At 39.3% G+C, this 25,990-nt stretch overlaps 1 protein-coding gene across 4 annotated transcripts in view; it reads right to left on the bottom strand.

Moving 5' to 3' along the window:
- Positions 1 to 25,990, bottom strand: part of EPSTI1 (epithelial stromal interaction 1) — an 84,985-nt gene that overhangs the window by 53,003 nt on the left and 5,992 nt on the right. For all 4 annotated transcript variants that reach the window (XM_051778749.1, XM_051778751.1, XM_051778750.1 and 1 more), the window contains exons 2-7: positions 21,760 to 21,818; positions 19,714 to 19,797; positions 15,204 to 15,277; positions 14,491 to 14,574; positions 9,722 to 9,795; positions 1,129 to 1,222 (exon numbers count right to left, since the gene is read on the bottom strand). In XM_051778749.1, the coding sequence (XP_051634709.1) occupies positions 1,129 to 1,222; positions 9,722 to 9,795; positions 14,491 to 14,574; positions 15,204 to 15,277; positions 19,714 to 19,797; positions 21,760 to 21,818 (469 nt within the window). The remainder of the gene's footprint in view (positions 1 to 1,128; positions 1,223 to 9,721; positions 9,796 to 14,490; positions 14,575 to 15,203; positions 15,278 to 19,713; positions 19,798 to 21,759; positions 21,819 to 25,990) is intronic.

The following is a 25,990-nucleotide window of genomic DNA, read 5'->3' as shown; positions in this document are numbered from 1 at the left end:
TTTTGTCTCTTCCCATGGTCCTTCATCTTTCTTGTCCATCCAGGACTACAAAAGATAGTCTGAAAGCCACTCTCCTGCAATTGACCTTCTGTCCAGCAATGCTGGACAGGAGTTGGCTCCTTCAAGCTATGTATCTGCTCACATATGCTAAGATTTCTTTAGGATTTTCAGAGGCACAAAATTATTGGCAAAATCAAATGGGAAAGAAATCTATTTTCAATATCACCTTCCCTTTTCATGCAAATCAGGGAGAGAAAGGAGGGGCAAGACAGCTGTCATATACTCTGTTGGCAGCAATTTCAGTAACAGGAGGATTTTTGCACATTTCTAAGGCTTCTGAGGAAATAGGGAGGCAAATCTTCCCTTCCTGTTACTCAGCTGTTCAAGATTGTATACAATAGAGGGCTGCCTAGATCAGATACTTCCAAATTTACTCTGAGTTACTTATAAGAGTAATTTCTGTCCACTTGGCTGCCTCTTCTCTGTCTTCCCCCAATTACAAATCTCCCTACAGGAGAAATACTTCTGTCTCAGGGTTAATATTCCTCACTGAAAGTTATTACATAATGGGAAAGTTTGGTTTAGACATGAAGAGACTAATTGTATGTGGAAAAGCCTTTTAGAGGCAATTAGAATAATTAAACTTAAGCAATACTTTATCTATTTCCTAATTACAGTGATACTCACCAGGCTCACTCAAACTGGGACAAAGACCCCAAGCAGTGTATGGAATCACTTTTTACGATACAGTGAGAAACAGGCTTCTCTTTCTTTTGACTAGATTTTTAATGCAGTAAAGCTTCTGCTGACAAGAACTAACTGAGATTTCATGAAAGCTTACCACCAGCAGATGAGTACAGGGCATATTTAAGATTCTGATCTGACCTTTGAATATAAGTCTGGTTCTCATTTATCAGAGAGAGATCTGTGAGCGCTCCCCTACTATGTAGAATACTCTGCCAGTTTGTAAGAGACAATGTAGGCAATCTCATTCACCCAGAAAGACTCCTTGGTACTCACTGAGTTATGTCTAGACAATTAAGCTCAGTTAGAATATTCTAACATTACATTATTGACAGCACCTGGAAAGCTGATAGAAAATACAGCACACACCATAGTTTTGCTTACCCATGCTGTAGATTCTGGGCCAGGATTAGCAATCTGACAGGAATCACTCTTTGGCAAACCCAGGTGCAATCTGTTCAATAATTCATTGGTTTTGCTATGAAGAAATCCAATCCAAATAGAATTGTTAGTGCTTCCATAAAAATAAACACAGCTTTTTATCCCACCCTTGGAATCCAGCCTAGATATTTTATCACGTGTCTGCTGAAAAACAACATAGGTGGAAAAAAAAGGTTATGGAAACAGACAAAATGAAATGAGACAGAGGATACAGAACCTATACTGTGGATAAGACATTTGCTGGGAGGATTTTTAAGCAAACAATTATTTTCATTCGCATATTTGGGGTGTACAGTGGCTATGTTTTCTTTCCTCATTGTAAAGTTCCCGTAACACAGACTCATATATCTTTGGACATTGTCAGGATGCAACTGCTTCACTGAATTGTTGCAAATCCTTTGACCAGATCTATAAATCTCTGGTAAGTAATTTAAAAGATAATTTGAAGGAATTTTCCTTCATGGTTAATATGATGAAGCCTTACAAGAGATTACTTAATCAAGCAGAAAGACTTAGAAGCATTTTGTGGCATTAAAAAAAAAGTAAGTGTCTTTATTTGAAACAGAATTGCACAGCATCGTCATTTCTTATTCTGTCAAGCACAAATTTCTTTTTCCAGTTGCATCCCTTATAAAGCAGATTTTCAAAGTAGCACCACTTTGCTCACAGTTTCAACCAAGTGCAGTTAAACAAAGTCACAAACAAAACCAACAGGAGTTTGGATGCTGTGACTGGGAATCATTTTCCTAGCCTTCAGTACCAGACATATCTACTCCAGCCTTTGCTCACTCAAAGGAAGAGTTAGAGGAAAGAGGCAATTTTATTTCTGTATACAGTTTTGGAAAGCATGAAAGCACTGAAGTGAGAGCAGAAAGAGTGCTTCAAGACATATTCAACACAAAGATTTACTCTCCTAACAGGGCAACAAGCTAGCTCTGTGGGGGAGAAGATGCCTCTACCAAAGACTTAAGCTTAGAGAAAAAGCCTTGGCTGCCAAAAAGTGATGATGACTAACAGCTGAAACAGACTACCAAATGTGTTTTTATCTTTCACTCCATGATTTGAAACGGTGAGTAGATGTCTTTTTGGCAAATGTCCTGCTAGTCAGTGAGGAGTGGTACATTGAGGAGAAGTTCTGAGAAAGAGCAAGAACCCACAAGTTCTCTGCTACTCTACACAATACAAAAACATTTTACTACTTCACATACAAAGTATGTGCCCAAGTTGTAGCAAGCCAGGCTTTTAGAGTCTGATCATTCCCAGTTCACCCTCTCTTTCCTCCATTACCTGGGCAGCTTACATAGACCTCAGCCAATGCACAGTAAAGAAAGAACCAAGTGAAATATTTGTTTCCCTGATCTATAGAGTATCAAGGTTGAACAAATTATTAGTCTTCTCGCACGAGTCTTAAGCACTCACATTTTTTCCATGACAGGGGAGTTATTAAGTGGTAAGATTGCACAGAATAATTTTGGCAACTTGAAGTTTTAAATTGCGGATTTTGCGGGTTTTTACTTACGCTAAAATTGATAAAATAGCAATTTATTTCTATACCAGAAAGATCAAGAACTCCTATAGAAAATCTGGAATATATTAGAGAAGGTTGAAGCTCTGCAAAGAAATATCTGGCAACTTAGGTCTATACCTGGATGTCCTAGTTCCTTAGGGATGTCAAAAGAATTACATGGGGGATGTAGAATTTCTACTTATTTGAATAAAAATGTCATGGAAGACACTACTTTTCCAGGATCAGCACACTGACAGATTAAAAGTTAACTCAGTTTTGGTATCAGAAAAGATGATTACAAGAGTGGAAGCAAATAAAGTTTCTCAGCAAGACTGCCTCTGAATAGAGGAAACACCCTACTACACCAAATTAAGTAATATATTAATCAAGTGACCCTATCACAAGGGACTCAGATTTCTGGACCTGGCAAAAGACAACTCAGGTCTTACATATGTTAATTTGTTTTGTGTCATCTCTATGGAAACCCAGCAATGCATCTAGAGTTGCCAGACTGAATGTCTGAAAGGTATTTTTCATAATACTAAACCTGTAGTCATGACAGTGCAAAGCATAGCATAAGCCATACTGCAGGAAAATGGAGAAGTCAGAGAGACCACAGTTGAATTCATGTTATGGAAAGGAAAGTATTGTCTCCAGCATGAAATCAGCATATCAAAGTGTCCATAGGTGTTCCACAGACAGTTGGAGCAACATCTCACTCACTCGCTAAAACTTTAAGCTAATTAACATTAAGGAAATAAGAGCATGAGCTGAAGAAATTTATCTGAATACAGCAGAATCCTGATACTCTTCAAATATAGCTAGGCAAAAGGCGATCCAAGATTTAGAAAAGACAAGAAGAAGGCACCCTCCTAACAGGCTGCTAACCTGCGTTCTGACTATACTTAAACACCAGGTGGAAGAAAAGACAGCCATTCAGAAGCAGTGGTTAAGCTGGAGCAATCTTATGAGGGTATTTTGTCTTTCTTGGTAGCTCTGTTTCCCATTACACCATTGGGAAAAAGCCTTTTGCTCGGCTAATTTAAATAGCCTACTCCCATACTGGTATGCTTAATAGGACCGAGCAACAGTCTTAGCATGGGAACTCAGTCACCTATACTGTGTTACCATTCCTGAAATTGTTTAGACTTGTTCCAAACAGCACTTTCCCAAATAACTCTTAGCTGTTGTCCAGGAATAAATATCAACCATAAGTAACTCCCAAGATGTTTTAGATGCTACTGCCCCATTTTGGGAGGTAAAAAAGTTTTCTAGCAGTGGAAGCAGGCAGTCTCTGGCCTGTTGGCCTCAAAAGTGACAATGATTGACAGTGTTTAATTTATTAGCACAGATGCAGTCACTGGGAAATGAAGCATAATACTGGATTCGGGGGCTGAAAAACTCTTAAGAGCTGTTGTGGCAAAATAGTAGCTGCTGCCAGGATCATTGAGTAATGTGCTGAGAGGACAGTGCATAACAGTGGAAATCAGTCCATGTTTCAGGTGCTTTGTGATAGTCCATGAATATTTGACTTTATATTTTACAACTACTCTTCAGGTAGAGTCTTTTCTTAAAAGCTCTTGTGTAAAACAACCTACCTGAAGCTCAACAAGTATACGTAAAGTGCAGAAACATGAATTTGCTAGGTGTTCCACTGAGAACGGTATAATTCAGGGATTTAGAGCTGGCACCCTACATTCACAAGATACTTGTAGATCAGGGAACCCACACGTATTTCTTATTGTTTGGGACTAAATGCTGCCCTCATTCCCACTAGGATGAGACAAGGGGATGGTTATAAAAGCCAGAGTGAGCATAGGTTCTTGTCTGCAAGCTCTTGAGCAGGTGTTCCTGATTTGGGGGATAAGAACAAAAAATGTAGCACTAGTTCATTTTAGGTACAAGGCTTCAAGAAAGTATACAAATAGATTAAAGAAAAAAGGCAACTTTCTCAGCAGAATTATTTTCATCACTTCCTACCAACACTCAAAACTAATCTATCCTGTCAACTCACCTGCTTTCTTTGTTTCCCTGACTGGATAAAATAACAGAGCTAGGCTATTCTTTCCATCCACAAACTCATCCAATATTTCTGGATGTTATTTTAGATGTAAGTTTCATTTATTATCTGAAGTAATAAGCATAAATCCAGTTTTAAGGAAAATGCAGTTTCGTATCAGTCTTTTGCATAGATTCTGTGTGCTCCATCTGCATGTGCAATCTGCTTCTATATTTTCAGCCAGCTTGCATGGGCAGATTAATGTGTACAATTAGAAAGCAACCTCACAGGCGTTCAATAAACTGCCTTCATTATTACACTCAAGAGAGTCCCTTTGGATGTCTATAAAAGCCTAGTTTTCTGCCTGTTAGCTAAATAATTGACAACGCTTAAAATAATCAGGAGCAAATGAACAAAACAAAGACAATTGTGGTGAAAAGAAGCAAACAAAGGATTCTCAAGGCTGCAAACCCTTTTTGTGTGAGCTCTCTTTCATTCTCTATAGCAACCTATATCAAAAGTCTGGTCAGGTTTACATTTGTACTTCTGTGGGGAAAATCTCTTGCCAGCCTGCTGTTTGAACCACACATCATAGGGGACTGAAAACTGGCAAGGACACTAGTATTCATCCTGTAAAAATAGATAAATAAATTAAAATTCTGTTTTGATTCAGGTTTTATTCTCTTGTATTTTATGACTTTTGAGAAAACTGCCTTGGCAGGCAAGCGTATATCAACTTGGTTTGGTGAACCTCCTGCATTGTGTTTGGAATACGCACTTACAGGCACTCTGGCAAATTCTGTTTCCAGTTCCAAATTCTGAGCAGAATATATTGAGTCCACACATGTACCCGAGTGCAGCAGTGCCAAGAATTTTTACAGGAGCACGACCTTCACAAAAACAGAGGCATGAATATGTGACAAAGTGAAGGATGAAGTGACACAACAGTCATCATGTACTATTAAAAAGTAACCTATGTTCTAGACTGCTTTACCCATTACATAAATAGGTAGATGACTATTAGAAAACCAGTGGACCACATCCAACACAACAGTTTTTGGAAAGTAGAATACAAATTAAATAAAAGCATCTTACTGGATTAAGCTGTATGGTGAGATACCCTAGAGTTCAAACACAGATTCACGCAGCTACGCAGATGAGAAAAGCAAGTCATGAGATACCCATCCTCATTACTGTTTAAATGACAGTGTACTAACTAAAGATGGATGTCCTGAAAAGTCCTCTTCTTTGTTTCCATTTGGAAAGATGGACAGTCAGTTCTTCCCTCACATGGATCAGCAATTCCAAAGTATGTACTATACAAGCCTTCACTACCTTTTCATGCACCCTGACAGAAACACAATCAGGCCCATAATGCAAAATGTATCCAAGATGTCATGACTCAGAATGAAGGACTCCATTTCATGGGTAAGTAGTTTCTGGTAGAAAGTCAACACACACTCCCCATTTTCTAAATCTGGCATTTGCCAGGACAGAACCACAGCAACATTATGACCAACAAATCCCTCATATGCTTCTTCTCTGTTAGCACAAACTGTAGCAATCACTTCCTACATATGCAGCAACTTCTTCAATCCAAAGTCCAAAGAAGCTTACAAGGCTTTCAAACATAGAAAATAACTGTATTCTGTAGACAGCAAAAAAAGTTGCAGACCATTTTTCTTTTTAGCACTTCATGTTAGACCCTCTGAAAAGAGATTTCATTGAGAAGTTCTTGGTTTTAATAGTGACAAGAATTTAATCAGAAATACAAAATTCTAGACAGCATCATAGTATGTTAACGACATGAGAATCTTAAGTGCCTTTCCTTATCAAATAGAAGCGGCACTTCATGCAGGAGAGGTACTGATTGGGCTGTAGCCCTTGGAGGCTGGTATGGCTAGAGGTGGTGATCAATTTTAAAAGGTTTTCCAGCTAATGAGAGTGCTGGTAGGCATTGATCTCCTCAGGAAAATTGTGATGTTGCAGCTACAGGTCTTATAGAGGACAGACTAACAAGGGAACTTATCTTTTGAAATGGCTCTACAGGCCATGACTTTGCAGAGGTCACTGCTTTATATGCAGCACATGACCTTCCTTCCCCCATCTCTCAGCAAGCAGAGAAGGAGATCAAAATACTCCAACAGAGACAGCAAAGAAAGGGGCACAACCTTGCATTTGTTCTCTTTGCCTCTAGACAAAGGGTATTAGATGATGCAAGTAATGAGTTACTCATTTTTGCATAGTAGGGGGGTTTTTTTGCATAGCATGACTTTTAATACCAAGCATTTCTATGTGAACATGCAGTACTTCAATAGAGTTACTTCACAAAATCTGAAATGTCACACAGAATCTTTCCATTACTCCTGGATGCTGTGCTTCATAATGGCAGTGTACCTCAGCAGTGCATCCTCAGCAACATCCAGTGGCACAGACTCTCCTTCCTCTGCTCACCAGAGTATTCCTTCAGAACAGGGAAGACACTAGTGTCACTCTATATCTTGAGGAATACATTCAGTGCATGTAGCTTGGTGTGCAGCTGCAGTGAGAGCTGCAGGTTGAGCTCTGGGTGGCAGGAGCTCAAGCCTGAGGCAAGAAGCCATGAACTGCTGACACTTTGCATGTTCAGGATCCCTCCTCAGAGGCACCAGGTCAAGCTGGTATTTTGTTGTTTAGTTATTGCATCATGATAAAATTATTTTAAGGATCTGGATGTCTGAGACAATGCTATGGGAAGACTGGGGTCAAGCTGGTAAGGAAACCTGGTCTGACTGTGTGAGCTGGGGTATGTAGCTGTGAAGGGGCTTTGGTCCCAGCTCAGGTAGTGCAGGAGTGACTGCCAGAGTAACTCCTGGATGGTTGGACAGGGAAGTTTCCTTAACACTGTACAGCATGGAAGGTTTTTGCTTAACCAAAATTGCATTCAGTGTAGGTAGTTTTTCAGTTCACTTCCTCCAGGAGTAGTAGCTGCAGAGCCCTTCTGGTGTAGGTTCAATACATAGTACATACAAATAATGTTCTGATAGTTCTACATAATCTCAAGCAATGGAGCTTGACAGCCCATCTTTACCTTCAGTTGCATCAGTCAACTAGTGTCCAAAGATGAATGCTCCCAAACCTTTCCTTAATCAGTGGACAGAACGGCTGCCAGCCAGTCCACTTCTCAGTGCCCCGGTAGCCAGAGCTCCTGCACCAGCTGGGGACTACCTGACTGCCCACATAGAGTCATTTAGGTTGGAAAAGACCTCTACAATCATCATGTCCAACTGTTAACCCAGCACTGCCAAGTCCAGTCTCTACGTCTTAAATACCTCCAGGGATGGTGACTCAATCACTTCTCTGAGGCAGCCTGTTCCAGTGCTTGACTACCCTTTTGGTGAAGAAATTTTTCACTTGTGGCCATTTCCATTTGTCCTGTGTTTCGGAGGGTTTGGACCTGCTTTTGGCAAAACCGAACTTACTTTTAATGGAAAAATCTCTGAACATCAGAATTCATTTCACCCTAAGCAAAAAAAGGTACAGACAGAGAAGGTGAGGGAAAGGAAAAGATATGTCTCTGTTCATAACTGAATATACCTTAAGACGAAAAATTATATTAAATTAGAAGATAAAAACCCTGACAATTCCCTTAGGAAGAAGCAAGGCCCCGTAACTGAGGACCTTGCACTGCAAAGACCTGATGTGTCTGTTGTTGATTTAGGTCCAAAGAGAATGAAAGTGTCTGGTCTGTCAGAAACAGGCAAAGATCTAAAGTTATGAAGGGTCTTCAGAAATCCTGAGGAATCAAGGTGTGTGTGGGAAAATCCACACCAGGACAAACCGAGGACAAACAGCAAGCAAAACACCAATATCTAGAGACAAATGCTGATAACGTATTAAAGGAAAGAGCTGTGCCTGATGTCAAATGCGAAGAAACAAAAATAAAATACAAGAAAGGCTGAGATGAGTGACAAAGCACTAAAATGTCTGTGCATTAGAGAGCAGAGTCTGGGCAAACGGTGAAGAAACTGGAGCTACCAGTATGGGAAAAAAGTGACTCCCTTAAAGGTCACAGAGGAGGAAAAAAGCAATCAATCAGGCTAAACATAAAGGTGAGTAATTTCAGAAGCCTAAGATAAAAAAGGTAAAGGTGACTAAACAGTATTGTGTGTTAATTATGTGATAAAATCAGTTTGGATCAGTTAAAAATAAATAAATAGGGTAGAGTGAATGGGCAAGGTAGGAACTTCACTGCCAATGGAATTAATTATGCCAGGACTTAAGCTGTATTTAAATCTGATATTAAGGGGGTATTCCTGGGAAACAGGTCTTCACAACAAATATCTATATTTAAGTATGCTAAATATAGGAAGTCCTCATTATTTCCATGTAGGTTAGATTTCTTTACTAGTCAATAAAATAAATGGGTGGAGATGTAATTTAAATCCTGTTTCAATAATTAGTCTTGGACTGAATGATCACCTATTGATTAGTTAGAGAAAGAAAGAACACAGTCATTCTATAATTCACAGCTTTCATTTGTAAGTGTGTGTTTTAGGAAGCTAAGAGAAGTCTACAGAATCAAATTTCTCACAGGGTGTGGAGGAGGCTTGGAATATTTCACAGAATCATAAAATCTTCGAGGTTGGAAAGGACCTCTGGATGTCATCTTGTCCAACCCCCGCTAAAACAGGGCCACCTTGAGACAGCTGCCCAGAACTTTTGAATATCTCCAAGGATGGAGAATTCACAACCTCCCTGGATAACATGTGCTTATATTCAGTCACTCTCAGAGTAAAAAAGTGTCTCCTGATGTTCAGTAGGAACCTCCTGCGTGTCAGTTTCTGCCCCTTGTCCTGAAATCAAAAGTTTCAAGTTTTTCAATCAAAAATTGAAAAAAATAGCAACAGAAGCCCTTCCTGAACCCCGAACCAGGAAAAAAAAAGACAAACAAATAAATAATATTAAATAATAATTAAAAACCCAACAAACAAACAAACAAGGACAAACGGATGAGGAATTTAAGGTAATAATTTTCAAATTTTACTTACTAATTTTGATCTTCAAGGAACATCTCTCTTCTTTGCATTTCTTCTTTTCTTTTTTTAACTTCAAGTCTCTCTGCCTACAGCATTAAAAACAGGAAAACATATTTGATGTTTCCAATAAATGAGAAACAAACATTGATTATTTCAATTCCAGTATTTTAATATTCTGGTCTTTGAAAGATCTACGGCAGCAGTTGGATACAAAAGTGACCTAATTTCAAATTTAAACGTAATCAGATATGACCAAACATCTCCTAGTCAAGAGATCTGTTTAAAATAGAAAATGACATGGTGTTCCTAGTAGATCCATGTACCTAAAGGGCCTTGTAAGCGTTGACAGTTCTCATATCACAACCCTGCCTGGGGACCTCTCTTGGAACATTGGTCCTAGTAAGAAGGACCCAAACCACCACACTCTACCTGGGCAGAGGTGTTGTTAAGAATAGGGCTGAAACCCTGAACTCTATAATCTTCTTTCTTTCCTGCAATCGAAAAAGTTTCAGAAAAATTACAATTCTGCTGGCAGTTACTCAATTACTTTGCCTTCAGTGATTTAAGGGTATTTTTTAATTGGGTAAAGAATGACTGTTTGGAAGAGATTGGCAAAACAAGTGCAAATTCCTCCTTCACATGTATTGGATTAAGAAAAAAATCCTTTCAGATATTTGCAAACAGGAAAAGAGCCACTATGTTGTGTGACGATATAAACTGCTGGAAGGCAAATGACTCAGAAGTTTTTATTTGGAAAAAGGCAGTGGAAAATTAAACAAAAGGAGGAAGATGAATCTCTGAATAAGATGTCCTGTTGTTCAGTCATTTGACATCCAGAAACAGTGGTAGAATATATGATGTACTGATGCAATTAAAAAATTTAACCAAACTGCAGTGAGGAGCATGCCTGCACAGTATAGGTAAACTTTGAGAGTGTTTAAGGGATATCTTGTTTGTTCCTAACCACTCCACCCAGAGAGGGATGATTTTTTAGGCAAAAAGACTCCCACCTATTTATGTAACTACAATTTACAGGAAAAGAAAGGAAAGAGGTAGAAGGGAAATCTAATCTGGCTTCTGTTATAGTCAAAGGTGATGCTGATACTCTCAAGACATCAGCCATAGCTTCCAGACTTTTTCCCAACACTGCCCAACATTGCAAGCTGACTCCTTCCCCTCTGAAAAAACATTGGGTGTGAGATCTGCCACCATATTGCAAGGCTCCTGAAAGTTCAAATCCAAAGCTCGTGGGAGTTGTTGTGGTCTAGCTCCTAGCCAGAAAAACACAGCGATACTAATTTTGATAAATACAAACCTTCAGTATCATCTCTATTTCCCACTAGAAAAAAACCAAACAACAGGATATCCTACAGCTATTCTACCACCAGAATGGTACCTGAAGAAAACCCCGGCATCTTGAAATTATTCATTTGTGGCTGACATGACTATTTTTTACTCTGGAAGTTTACCCTGGGACCCCTGCTTAGGATGCATACAAGTGGCAGACAACAGGACTGGAACATTCTCTAACTAACAACAATCTATCAGTAGACATTGCCAAAGCACTGTACATTTGGCAGCATCTTCAAAAACAAAGCCAAGAGCGGAACAGCTGTGATACTGAAGGTAAACATGTTGAAAAATATTAGCAGAAGGTCTGTAAAGTGCCTGGTTCTAACAAATTCCTGAAAAAAAAAGGCCATTCATGCTGATTAACACAGTCAAATAAAAAGCACATGATTTGATAAAAAATAAAATGAAATTACAGGTTATCTTAAATAAAACAGTTTCTAAAGATGACAGGACTGTTTACTGTGTGAGGTAAGAGCAAAAAGTTGTGTAAGGTAAGAGCAAAAAGTTGTATGAACTGGAATTCAGTCAAGACTTAGAGCATACAAGGAAAGGCCAAAGGCAGGGTAACAGCAACAGAAATTGAATGACAGCAAATAGAAATACCCAGTGCACTAAAGTTGTTCTATTTTATGTGCAGCACAAATTCCAAAAGTTTAAAAAACAAGAAGCCAAATCTCAGCCACTGTCTTATTTTTGGGAGAACTTTGACAGTCCTTTCACCCAAAATACACAAAGGAAATTATGGCTTAGTCTGGTCAAAATCTGTGATGTGAAGGGCTACACAAAAGATACCAAACTGCAAATACCTACTACTAATGAGAAATTAATAAAAAAACTACTTCCCATGTACATCCACACTTTCTGCAGATCAGGCACACATCTCAGCACTGGGGACAAAAACAGAAATAGGGAACTTCCAGCTAACATTACAAACTTTTTGTCAAATTATTTCAATGAGCACTGAGAGATCACTACCTTAGAATACTCAAACTCATGCAGCCCATGGTTACCCCATGAACAAACCACAGCAGTCCCAGGACAAGCTGCCTCTCACAGAGCATGTGGGAGACTTGGGTATCTGTTCACACAAACCAGTCCTGTGGAACACAGAATAAAGAATCTTCCTTCTCTCTGAGAGATGGAAAGAGACAAGGTAGATGCCAAGTGCATTGGTATTTCAGCACCTAATAACCTCAAGATTAATTAAAGAATGACAAAGACTGGCAGGTGGACTCTTACATATGGAGAGTGGAAGGCAGACCTTCCACATTTGGATACTGCTTTGGCAGACACACAGTTTTCTCCGTCCACAAAGACAATTGGAAAGTGGGTGCTGTTTTTTCTGCAAAATCAGCATTAAAGCAGAAACATAAACAGATCCTAGGTTCACAGGCAGCACTGGCCTATATTGTTCTTACAATCAACGAAGAACTGAGCTGAGTATCAGCACCCGTTCTAGTCATAGCACATTAGTCTGTAGGGCTTCACCATTCACGTTTTTTGGCAAAGTAGCTTTCCAGCTGTGAAAGTTCCAGGGCTCCTGCTGATAAAGCTGTCTAGCCATTATCTCCCTTCAGACTGTCAGACAATTTGATTTTTATTGAATGAATAATAACCTTGAGCAAAAGAAGCACTGGCCAGCAAGAAAAACGGCTCTCAGCTGATGCACTGCAGGTGCAGTTGAATACAGATCTATCACTTCAAATAAAAAGTTTATTTCTTGTGGTAACCAAAGGCGAACATTGGTCATACAGTACCAGTTCTCTAAGACTCCTCTCATCCTCAGCTCTTGGGAGCCTTTCATTTGCAGGCAGGGTGAGATAGACAAATTGATACCTTTAAGTGGCTTTCCAGTATGCTCTTCTTAAAAACAAGGTTGAGATTTTAATACATAATCATCTTCCAAGAAGAAATCTTATCAGTTGAATCACTATTGTGGAAGACAATCTGAATAAACAACTTCAAATTAAGAGTTCCCTTTCATGCTCCTCTGTTTTATTTGATTGCTTTTGGGTATATGTTTATTTAGTCAAATTAGACAGTCTGTTTGGCAAAGATGTTTGCCATTATGTTTCATCCTCCTTTAGAAGTTTTACTATCTACAACATCTATAAAGATTTTATAATCTGTGGGAGTGAAGGTAAGGAAATTAAAGAGTATGAAAACAAAACTGATACATCAATATATTTTTAGGTGTAACTAGAAACTATATATAGCAGCCCTGTAACATTTTTCTTGTCCAATGCCCATGGGCAAACACTATATATTAAATAATTAAACCCCTGTCTACCATTGCTATCCTCATTCTATAGCTTCTGGAACTATACATGAGCTGGTAACCATCAGTGACATTTTCCCATAATAGCATTTATAACCTCAGTGAGCTATTGTGTATGGGCTTATCCCCAAAGAGTAATGCTAGCCACTGAAAGACTGAGAACAGACTAACCCTTACCTGGAGGCAATTACAGTTATTTTTGTTTATGCATGCCCTTTTACACCAACCAGTATTGATTATTTTTTAATTAATTTTCAAGATTCGGTTTCTGCACAGAAAATCATTTTTACTGTTGAGAGATAAAACTTGCAAACCTGAAATCTCCCTTTCTCTCCCTGTTATTGTGGACATCTGTATTATGTTTCCCCTCTTTTCTTTTTTCATTTAAATTCAACACTGCACTCTTGAGCACTATTTGATTGCCACCAAGGAGACACAAATGAACTTTTACAAAAGTTTTGCAGCACAAAGGATGAGAAGATGCTTTGTGAGAATAACTAGAAAAAGAAAACAAATGCAAAATCATAAAAGAAATTTTGAAACTGAGCTATCATTGGTGTCAGTATATAGAGAATATTAGAAGGAAAAGTGCTCTGACATTAGCAATACACTTGTATGTGCAAGCCTCAGAGGGGCTGGAGGGCCATTTGAACTTCATGGTGCTCTCAGCCCAATGCAGATAGACTACACTGACCTTTTCATGATTTGGATGGCTTTTCCACCATAACAGGCCAGATTTTCTAGTATTCTTCCCGTGTGCACAAGCAATTATAGATTTTATAAGGTCTTTGTGCCATCTTCCACAATCTGATCTTACAGAGAAAGCTCATGCCAAAGTGAACCATGCAACCTGCATACACAATGTTACTCCTGACCTTAGTGTTCTACCTTTCTGCTAACTCCTCAGGATGGATGCAACTGAAAGGCTGGAGTTTCTGAAGAGCCCAAGGAACTCTCAAGCTCCAAAGAACACCAAGTCAGACATCCTTTAGTGAGCTACAAAGAGGCGGAGGACTGGATTTCCTAATTCCTTGATGCCATCTGGGGTTACCACTTAATTTAATTAGCCTCTTCCCTGTAGTTCAGCAAAATCAAGCATCAAGACATGAACTCTGTTATATGGCTCTAACTCTGCAATAACAAGGTTTACCTTTTCTCTCTGAATTGCTTTCTTTTTCAGGATTTCAGCTTCTTCAGCTGCCTTTTTTGCTTTTACATATTCTTCTCTCTTATGCTGCATGACATAAACATACAGAATTATTTTACATATGTATTTATACAAGGAATGCATAAGGTAACGGCTCCTATACTGTATATTTTTCAAATCTAAAGTGTGTTTGGGGAAAGTTTCCAGAATTTTTTCCCTTAAAATGAGACACTAAATAATGCAGGCTGTGCAACAGCTACTCCAATATTGTCTTTAAGAAGGCTGAGAAATCTAGGACTGATAAATGGGCATCCATGCAAGGAATCACACAGCTGATTGATAACTTACAAGCATTTATACCTCTTATAACAGAAACAACATTTCTACATAAGTACAGTTTAGGGTGGTACATTGATCAATTAGTTGAAGTGTAGGCAGCATGCCGAAAGATACGACAAGGCATATAAGTGGCTTTACAACCGTACTGGTTATTATTTTCTATATCATCTGTGATACAGATTTCTACATATTTATGGACAGATTTCTTATTTTCTTTGGTGCAGAACATTTGTTTCTGATTTCCTGCTGCTTCCTTCAGGTTTCATAACTTTCTTCTGTCAAGCATCTCTGAGTTCAGTTTATAGTCATAAGAAATACTTCATGAAAAGCTTTCTTTTGAATTCTAAAAATAAACAAACAAATTTATTCTTACCGACCTTTTGCTGATATTTAGATTGCATGAGCATCATTTGCTGTTTTTGCCTTGCTTGAGCCTCTGATTCCTTTCCACCTTAAAAAACCCCAAACATATAAATTGCATTTTTTATGAACATTTTAACTGCCAATACCAGTCACTTTGGAACATAGCAATATAACAGATTGGATGTATGCCTATACAGGAAATTTTTCATAATTACAGTAGCTGTCTGATATTAAAGAGAACAGATAGGAGACCTTTTTGATCATTTTATTAATCCATTAAAAGCACTTGCTTATTATTTACAGAGCATCCACTGTATCACCCACTCTACCAACAAATATGTCTCTACAGTATATGATCTGTTTACTGAGGAACATTTTCAGAAAATCAGTCATGCTTTGCAGGTGAGTTTTCATTTTTCAATCCAACTATTCCCACCTTCGCTCAGTTTGTCACACACATACAGAGTCAGAAATTCTATTACCAAAAAGTTTATCTTTTATCAAACTTAGGATCTTGGACTCTGCCAGCTCTAATGGGATGCTATCACTTTAATATTTTCTAACTAACGTTTTGGCGCTTGAGGAAGAATCCCCTTTCTGAAATGGAAGTCAAAGCCTTTTCCCACAAACCTCACATTCATAGCAGAAGGTGTCCTCATTCAAAGGCATGGCCTCTCTTTTGAGAACATCTAAAGCTCTGGCCATAATGTTCAGCATTCAATAAAAACAAACAACTCACAAACAAAACAAACAAAAACCTAACCACATAAAGAACTTGATACTAGGGCTTAAGGGATGGAGGACTTTGATTTTATTATTCTGCTCTACTATTTTCCAAAGTATTTTCTTGCTTTGGGAGAGGAAATAATTCATTCCCTCAGTTGTTCTGAAAATCAACAGCAATTCTTACTCCATTCGGAGGGTAGGGAGTGTATTTTCCCTTAGTGTTTTAATGAGAAATTCTCCTCTTTGTGCCTCCTAACTATAGAAGCAGCTGCACCAATCTGTGCAACCTGACATGCCTGATATCCTGGGCTGCATCAAAAGCAGCATGGCCAGCAGGTCAAGTAAGGTTGATGCTGCCCCTTTATTACACTCTTGTGAGACCCCATCTGGAGTGTTGCATCCAACCCTGGAGTCCCCAACATAAGAAGGACATAGACCTGCTGGAGTGAGTCCATAGGAGGGCCTTGAAGACGATTAGAGCGCTGGAGCACCTCTCCTATGAAGACAGGCTGAGAAAGCTGGAGTTGTTCAGCCTGGAGAGGAGAAGGCTCCAGAGGGACCTCCTAGAAGCCTTTTAGTACCTTAAGAGGGCCTAGAAGAAAGCTAGAGAGGGATTTTTTGCAAGGGCATGTAGTGATAGGACAAGGAGGAGTGGCTTTAAACCAAAAGAAGAGAGATTTAGATTAAATATAATGAAGACATTTTTCATTGTGAAGGTGGTGAAGCACTGGCACAGGTTGCCCAGCAAAGCTGTGCATGTTCCACCCCCAGCAGTGTTCAAAACCAGGTTGGATGGGGCTTTGAGCAACCTGGTCTAGTGGGTGGCATCACTGCCCATGCCAGGGGAGTTGGAACTATATAATATTTAAGGTTCCTTCAGACCCAAGCCATTCTATGAAATGTAAGACAAATATACTAGATCTTTCAGAAGGGAGCACTCTTCTCTAAAGGCAGCTTCCTCCACTTACTAATGGAAGGTAACTAATCTTTAGGTGCTTTTGTGAGGTTCAGTGAAGGGGAGATCAATTCCCTAATTGTGGCAACATTTCTACGCACAGAAATAAATCTGTAGGATAAGTCCTCAAAAAAGACTGGCCATACAGGATACAGGCAACAAGCTTAGAGTAGCAATAAGCATACAACTAGCATTGAGTGGAGTGACTCCTTCACAGGTCTAGAAAATAAAACGGCTACTAAACAAGTTTTTAAACCTTTTGGATGCTTGATCTCTGTTTTTTTCTAGCTTTTTATTGGCAATATTTCTTGTGTGCACTGTACTTTTTTTGCATGTAGTGATGAGCATCATCTCTAAACAAATATTTTTCTGATCATTATTAGCTATAGCCTATAGCCTTTCAGCCAGGTTTAATTCATTCAAGGTTTGGCTGTGATGTGTCAAATGTTTTGCTGAAGTCAGAGTATGTAGTGACTGGCTGTATATGATACGATCAAAAAAGAGACCATTTTATCAGGCATGAATTGTTGCTTCACTCATTGCTTATGAAGGAGGGTAGAACTTGCATTCTTCATTGCTCTCATCTCTCCATGGTGCCTGCAAGTTTGCCAGTCAAATATTACAGAGCTGAAATCCAGAATACTTATTTCCCTATGGAAAGCATGAGTGTTAAGAAACTTCAAGGATTCTCTGGTGATTTAGACTAGATGTGAAATCTCTTAAAATCACTCTGAGAAAAAACACATGATACTTTTTTACCTTAATGAGTACCTACAGTGGTGAAATTAGAGATGCCACTTATATTTTTTTCTCCTTCCTTGAGCTCGCTTCAGCTCCAAATTTGTTCCCATGGGAATGATAAGATCTAATAATCTTTGCACATTACCTCTTTTCAGAGGCACTGAACATAGCGTTTCAGTCTCCAGGAGTCTAAGTTGCAGCTAGACAATGACCGAAGGGATCATATTTTCTTACTTTTTTTTCCTTCTCTTAATTTGCTTCTTCCTCAAGAAAGTTTTTAAATGCTATGGGCCCAGAAGAAGGTAAGACTCCCCACAACTAGTCCCTGCAGTTTTGACACCACATCCTCAGTCATGCAGCCAGCCCGCACACATTCTGCATAGACACCATACACCAAATTTCTGTTTTCAGATTTCACTTTCTTCAGCAAAAAGCTTTGTGGTCCTCTTGTGAAAGAAGCATGTCTTCTAGGAATGACTCACAAACAAGAAGAGATATGCATGAATTCACAAAGACCATGTCTGGCCACACGACTGCACGTGATGGTGGGAATACAGGGCATTACCACCACGGCAAACTGACTCAGGCTGCAGGGCAGAATATGTGGGACCCGTATCACCTTGATCTAAAAACCAAGTCTGGGTTGGAGTCAGTTCAAATTCCTCTATGTCCCACCTGCTATCTATTTTTATACACATTATCCCACTGCAAACTTATCATGTGTAGTATGGTAAAGAAAGAACTTAATTTGCAGGTCAAGGTAGCCAATAGCCTGCACCGTGCACCCCAGATTCTCCTATGATAGCCAAGGGAAGGAAGGGCAGCTCTAGGTTTATAAAACTAATAAAGGCATTGTTATAATAATTCAATTTGCTAGAATTAATTTTGCCTGATTTTTATTAGTCAGTTTCTCAAGGTCATCCCATAATAGTCTATACAGATGATGCTTTAAAGTTGTCTTGTCAGCAAGTTTCATCAGCTTTCTCCTAGCTTTAGTGCCAAAGACATTAAAGAAAGATACTGAAACAAGATAGGTCTGAAGACTGGTACTTGAAAAACACTTCTAATAACATTCCTCTTGCTTCAGCACAATCGGCAGTTCTACTCTCTGAACAAGATTTGTTTTGGGTTGAGTTGGTTTGGTTTTGTCTTCCAATTCTTTTTTAAAGTAACTCTGAAATACGACTAAATTAAATATTTTATCGTGGTTGCAATTGAAGAGATCTCCTACAGTTTCTCTTGCATGTTGTAGGGGGTGTGTTTTAGGGATGGTGGAAGGGGCATCCTGGGAGATGAAGTCCCAAATGTACTCCTACACACATGGGCATTGTGGTACCACATGGTGATTGGTCAAGAGAATCACGTGTTGTTTTAAAGTGCATATAAAGGGTGTTGTTTGCTTCCAATAAACAGATTTGATTGTTTGAACCCTCAACCAACAGGGTCATGTGGGTTTATTATTTATTATATTAATAAATGCCACAACCTATCTAGAAAAGATGTTGATTATCTTCACAAACACATCAGTTCACGGGGACTTCAGTTCTTGTAGCTTTTTATCCTGTTTTTCATTTACTTATCTTTGTTGTTATTTTTATAAAATTGGTAATACAGAGCTTCGTGCACATTTAGCCTACAAATGCTGAAGCTGCAGGGATCACTCTTGCCTCTTCAAGAGCCAGCAGTCATGAAAGCACACATACTAGCCCCTAAGACAGAGGAGTATTCTTATGGGCAACTGGAGAGTCTCCAACATGTGCTGTCCATCTTCATACTAATGGCAAATGTGTGCCCCCTCAGAGACATCAACCAAAGACAGTGTCAACAGCAGGAGGGATAATCCACCTGTTTTACCCACATGTTAGCACAGATTTTCTACTCTAATCTCAGCATATTTCTTGAGTGACAATCTACACTGTTTTGTTTGAGAAACATCTTCATTGCCATGACCATCAAGAAGCACAGAGCACCTGCAGTAGGTTCCTGTTAGCCCTTATTGATACTGAACCTCTTTAATAAGTAACATGCGAGAAAAAGTGAAAAATGCCTCACGTTCTGTAAAACAAAATTTTGCAATGTGCAAATGCTGATTCACATCTTACCCAGTCTCTGTGGAACCAATGAAATCGGCCCTGGCCTGTGCTCTTCCTTCCACCGCTCCAGGTCATCTAGCTCTTTCTTAGCAACTGAGCAGGCATAAAAAGAAACAAATATATGGAAGTTAGAGAGAATACTAAAAAGCATGCAGTATCGCTAATTACATGTAATCCTGAAGACCATCCAGGAACAAACTTGTTCTCAAGGGGTACAGACATCCCCCAAGATGTTACTCAGTCACTGCAATGATCAGCTAACAAGGCAAATGTTTTCCCTACCTCGAGACTCTAATGGTGAGCAAACCCCAGGACTAAACCCCAAAAGCAAAACAAAAAACAGCTAAGGGACTGCTAATAGACTGCTTTTTAACCTCTGGGAACCTGTAGGTAAAAGCCACATTATTTAGTCCTGGAGGTAAAGCAGAAGTTGTTACAATTAAGATGTTACTGCTGCACGGAGGGAAATGTTTGTGATATAATGCTCCCCAGCAGGGAAATGAGAAGTAATTTTCCCTCCCAACCACATGCTCTTTAAATAAAAGCAAGAGGAATGCATGAATCAGGTTCAGATTAAGACACTTCAGCATAGGTGTCCACATGTGAGATGGGCAGCAATTTCCCAGTGTAGTCAGTGGAAGACAACACAGACAGGGTACCAGCCATATGCCCTAGGATGGCTGGTTGATTTAACTTCACTCTTTATCAACTGCCAGAGGAAGAAAACCAACAATTCCTTCCAATAGCAAGCCCAGCAAAACCTGTGTTTTACATTATCACTTCAGTTGCTTTAGGAGCTCATTTCACTCTTAGTAATCATATTTCCTAATGACTGGCTATGGCTATCAGACACTAACACCAGGTGTCCTCTTAGAGGATAAAGCCAGTACGTGAGCAAGTTTCTAAAGAGACCCCAAAGAGACATCAGCTTTTTATTTCACCTTTAAAACAAACGTTTAGGTAGAGACTGCATTCAACTAGGTCCTATTTCTGCCAGTATCCAAAATGTAAATACTTGGCGTGCTTCAGACCTTACATGCTGCTGGCACAAAGTGAAACTAGATCTTTATTAGAGTAGCAGCACCTTTGCTGTTAATGTCACAGGCGAGTCTAAGATGATCTGCTGCTATTCATCCTTCCAGAAGATTATGGTTTGGTTCAAGAAAAGTCAATTTTATTTCTTGCAGCTAAAGGAAACCCAACCCATAACCCATACTAGCCTGATGGTGAAGCATTTCAGCCAAACTCACGAAGTTTGAGAAGGATTTAATTTAATTGTTTCCTTGAAGGCTCAAGATGTGAGAAGTGTTGACTCACACTCCTTCAGCTTTCATATCTTGCATAAATCAATGGCCAGGAGTGCAGGACTGCAGTGCTCAGTCACCTCTGCATACAGAATTTATTTCAAAACTGACTCTAGCTGTAACTTTGCCAATGAAAGATCTTTCTAGTAGAGGTTCAGGGTGTTCCTGCTTAGCTACTTTCACCTGTAAGACTCAAAGCTAAGAAAAAGTCAGTGTATATATACAGATATTTTCCATCTATAATGACCTTTACCAACTTCACTGAAAAGGCCACCTACAACCTTAAATGCAGATTCAAGAACCAACAGTAGCTGTAGTTACTTTTGTTTCCTCATGGGAGTATTTTCAAAAATACTGTTTTCTTTTTCCTACTGACCCAGAGACTGTTCAAAGTTGGGTTCTCAAATATGAATTCAGTCCTCTAAAAGTTGGATAGAGTTAATTCTGGCAGTTTTGTAGAAGCCATCTTGAACAGCTCCAGCACTGAAATTACCACAACCCTTCTCCTGAACAAGATTTATTCTGCATGAAGTGTAGCCAGATGAGGAGTCAATCTTCGGAAAAGCTACGTGATGATGGAGAATGCTCATAGTACTGACTTTACCGTCACAGCTGCACATACAAAACCATTGTAAAAATGAGGATAAAAGTTTCAAGAGCAATAAAATGCACAAAACCCTAAAGTTATTCAAGTAGAATATTATTACCATATTAGACAATTCAACTTACCATATTAGACAATTCAACTTACTTTGCTGCAACTGTTTTCTTCTGGTTTCATTTGGAGTTACCAAGACATATGGGCTGACACTAAAATGAAAGAAAACACTCTTATTTTTCCTGTTTATGCAAAACCAGGACTAGAAGGGAGTGCCTTTATCAAAAAAGTCAGTTTTTTGCTGTCTTAGCAAATAACTTCATAAAAAAACTTGGTATTTATTCTGATTCAGCTCTTCAGGAATTTTTGGTAAATACTCTAGAAATACTTATTATATTTGGAGCTGACAGCAGATACCAAGGATAACATTTCCAGAAACTTACAGCATAGTCTTCACTGTTCTTATTCAAGTCTCACTCTAGACTGCTGACCTCAAATCTCATGCATTTTGAATCAAATCCCTTCCTTGAACCAAAATGTTCCATGTGGAACACCATTGGGTGTCTACTGGGAAAAGCACTGGTGCTGACAGTCCCACCCCATACTTTGAGGGCACAAAGCACCTTGAGGATTTAAGCAGTCTGCCCAAAAGTTGTCAAAGGAGTATGCAAAGTCACACTGTTTGTGATGGACCCAGGTGACTTACTCTCAGACTAAGCCTTGGTTTCCTTGTCAGCCTTACATTTTCAGGGACCAGGAATTCCTTGGACATATTCATCTTGCTGTCATGCCTAAGGTGTGACTCACTGAATCAGGACAAGGACCCTGTTTTGCTAGACTTAATTCAAAATGCAGTTGCTGTCTCAAGGAGCTATCAATCTTGCGTGACAGCAAAGAGGCAAGACAGGGTTCAGAGTGTATTAAGAGACTCGAGGTGATCAAAAGAGTGATGAAAACATGTCAGTTCCACTTGGAGAAGACAAAGGGTTTTATCTACATGGTGTATTTTGTGAGTAGTTTACATGGCTCCTGCTCAGCAGAAGCTGTGCCATGGAAGTGCAGATTTACCAGAAATGCACTAAGCAGCAGTTGGCCCCATGTATCAGAGTAAACTCACATCTCTTTTGGCAGGGTTTTATATGCACACATGGGCACAGACATTTCATCTGGCTTCATTGCAGCAAAAGTACAAGGAGAAGAGAAGCCAGCAAAGAATAATGAGGGGTGATGTCTGATGTTCTTAAGGAAGGACCACAGGGGGTGGCTGGAGGACAAGCTAGGAAGCAGAGAAAGTACAGCTGGCTGTGGAAAAGAAATGAAACAATGAGGCCCAAGACTAAGGCTTAAAAGGGAAATGAAAATCATGCAGAGAGATCAAAGTGCCAAAAGCTGTCTGCTGCCGTATCAGTGTAACTCAGGGTTTGGGAAGGAGAGTATTTATATCCAATTACCTCTTTCTCTTTGAAGACTTATTCTAGGAGAATGTGGATTAATTTATGAGATTAAACTAGTAAAGATAGAGCTGTGAGCTTTAGTGGTGCTATTTAATATGATCCTTTCCCTTCCTGCCAGCATACTCTGGTGCCCCTGAGACTGTGAGACTGTTCTTCACCTCTCCAATGAATTCCAGACTCTCAAAGGCAGGAGCTAAGAGAGTAGCAGTGCCCCACTAGCATTCATCACACAACTGCAACTATTACTTAAAAGAAGCTTTGACAACACACCTCACTTATGGCATAACATTCCCCATCAGTGATGTTGTTTCAGATTTTTCTTTATTTGACTGAGTAATAGCATTTACAATTTATCCCAAAGTGCCTTTGACAAGCTGTTGCACAATTTATCTGATTCAAGATTTTTTTAGTAACTTTTGCTGTTGTTTCAGATATTAAAATCATATTTCTCTCTAGTTAATACACAAAAATTAAGTACCTTTTACACTCCCCTCCCTTCCCTTTGGAAGTGATAAAAATGGCTGAAATTGTGGGTTGCAAGGCTACATATTTTCCCCTCACATAAATCAATCAGTGCATCTTAGACATCACACTGTTTCACAGCACTAGAGGGCAGAATTTTTATACCATGTACTTTGATGACTTCAAACAGTGTTTGTTTAGTTGATTTGCTTTAAATTAGAATCAAGTTTAAAAGAAAGCAGGGACCTCTGCTTGTCTGAACATATATGAGAAATCACTGTATCAAATCTAGCCCTTATGCCATGAATCATTTCCTTTATCCGCTTCTGCTTTTTGGCTGGAAAACTCAGAGTCCAGGAGGCCAGGTGGGGGCACTCTTCTGACATCTGACCATGACCTCACCTTCAGAAGTTCAGGACATGAAGTACAGCAAAGATCAATCAGTTTACAAAAGGGGTAGAGGTGACACTACATTTACCATCTGTTTTCTGAAGAGAGATTAAGAGTTATTGTGGTTGAAAGAGTGCTTAATGTAAGGCCAAATTGGTTTCCATGTTATTGAATAAAGGTGAAGTAAAATAAAATGAGGATGCCTAGTCTCCAGTGGAGGAGGGAAAGGGAGAACAGGATACCAACTTTTGTTTGTCTTTACCTAATGCTTATACTATATGCTTTGTTTTTATATTACATGCTTTGTTTCAGTCCAAGTTATAAGAAAAAAAATAGGGGAAAAAAAGCATTATTGAGTTTATCTTATTTTATAGTGTTCACTGTGGTCTCTGGAAAGATATATCAGAGTGTAGTTTTGGGTACTGGGATCACAAATGGCCTTAAGCTAAAGGAGGGTAGGTTTAGATTAGATATTAGGAAGGAATTCTTTACTGTAAGGGTAGCAAGGCATCAGAACAGGTTGCCCTGAGACATCGTGGATTCCCCATTCCTGGAGATGTTTAAGACCAGGCTATACAGGGCTCTGAATAGCCTGATCTAGTTCAAGGATCCCTGTCCATGGCAGGGGGGTTGGATCTAAATGATATTTATGGTCCCTTCCAACACAAACCATTCTATGATTCCGTGATGAGGAGAAAGGGAGAGCAAGTACACAGTAAACTTCTTGTGTGATGGGTGAAAATCAAGGTATGAACTGGTCCTGGATTTTCAATCCTACAGCAGGAGAAGAGCCAGAGGAGCTGTTACCTGAGAGACTCCATGTGCCCTACCAGTTCTAAAACCCACGCCTAGCATCCCTTATTTTCTTGAGGTTTTTTTTGAAGGAAAGAAAGTTAATGCAAAATCCCCCCACCAGCTTTCACTTCATGTTTTTATCCATTTTGCAGGATATTGCATGTCGTTTCTTTGTTCAGGCAAAACCTCTGATCCAGTAAAGCCTATAAAACCCGCTACAGCCTGTCAATTTAATATTCCAGTCAGTTTCTGGGTTGCCACAGTAGCCACAAATCTGGAGCAAATTATCCTACTTACCTGGGTAGCAATTAAGGAAATGTGAAGATTTAAAGCTATCAGTTGTATGCAGACTTTTTGTGCTTTATACCAATATAGGAAGTGCTCCAAAATCCTCAGCCAGAAAAGATTATAAAGCATTTAACTTTACTGTTTCCCTAATAATGATTCTAATTGTTATAAGACTTAAGCCTATCTTTGAGATAGGATTGTTTTATAAATACAAATACAGAAGTCACTCCAAGAGGTGGGAAGAACATCTTAACCTGGTTATAGCTCTTCAAAAGAGAAAAACAAATCTTCTTCTACCTTTATAGAACATATTAACCTTGAAGGGAATTTTTTGTTATATTTTCTCCACAGAAAATGGGAATGTGTTGACTCATTGCAGAGACAGATATTAATGAGAGTAAAAAAATTATAACCCAATAAGAGAATGTATCTATACTGAAATAAAAACAAGAAGGAACCTTCTATGATTTTTCAAAGAGACAGACATAAAATACCACAGTAGTGGGGTTATAAATACCTATATAACAACGTATTGTTGTGGTCTAACCCCAGGCAGCCACTAAGCACCACAAAGCTGCTCACTCACTCCCGCCTGGTGGAACGGGAAAGAGAATTAGAAGGGTTAAAGTGAGAACAGTTGTGGGTTAAGACAAAACAGTTTAATAGGTAAAGCAAAAGCTGTGTACACAAGCAAAGCAGAATTTATTCACTGCTTCCCACGGACAGGCAGGTGTTCAGCCATCCCCAGGAAAGCAGGGCTCCATTACACATAATGTGTAACTTGGGAAGACAAATGCCATCACTATGAACATCCCCCCCTTCCTTCTTCCTCCCCCAGCTTTATATACTGAGCATGATGCCATATGTTATGGGATATCACTTTGGTCAGTTAGGGTCTGCTGTCCCGACTGTGTCCCCTGCCAATCTCTTATGCACCCTGAGTCCGCTCACTGGTAAAGTGGGGTGAGAGGCAGAAAAGGCCCTGACTTTGCGTC

This window comes from Manacus candei, unplaced genomic scaffold (genome assembly GCF_025592945.1).
Source record: "Manacus candei isolate 608988 ecotype Guabito, Panama unplaced genomic scaffold, ASM2559294v1 h1tg000014l, whole genome shotgun sequence".
Taxonomy (NCBI): Eukaryota; Metazoa; Chordata; class Aves; order Passeriformes; family Pipridae; genus Manacus; species Manacus candei.
The sequence above is the reverse complement of the archived record's forward strand: the minus strand, read 5'-3'. Positions and strand labels throughout refer to the sequence as shown.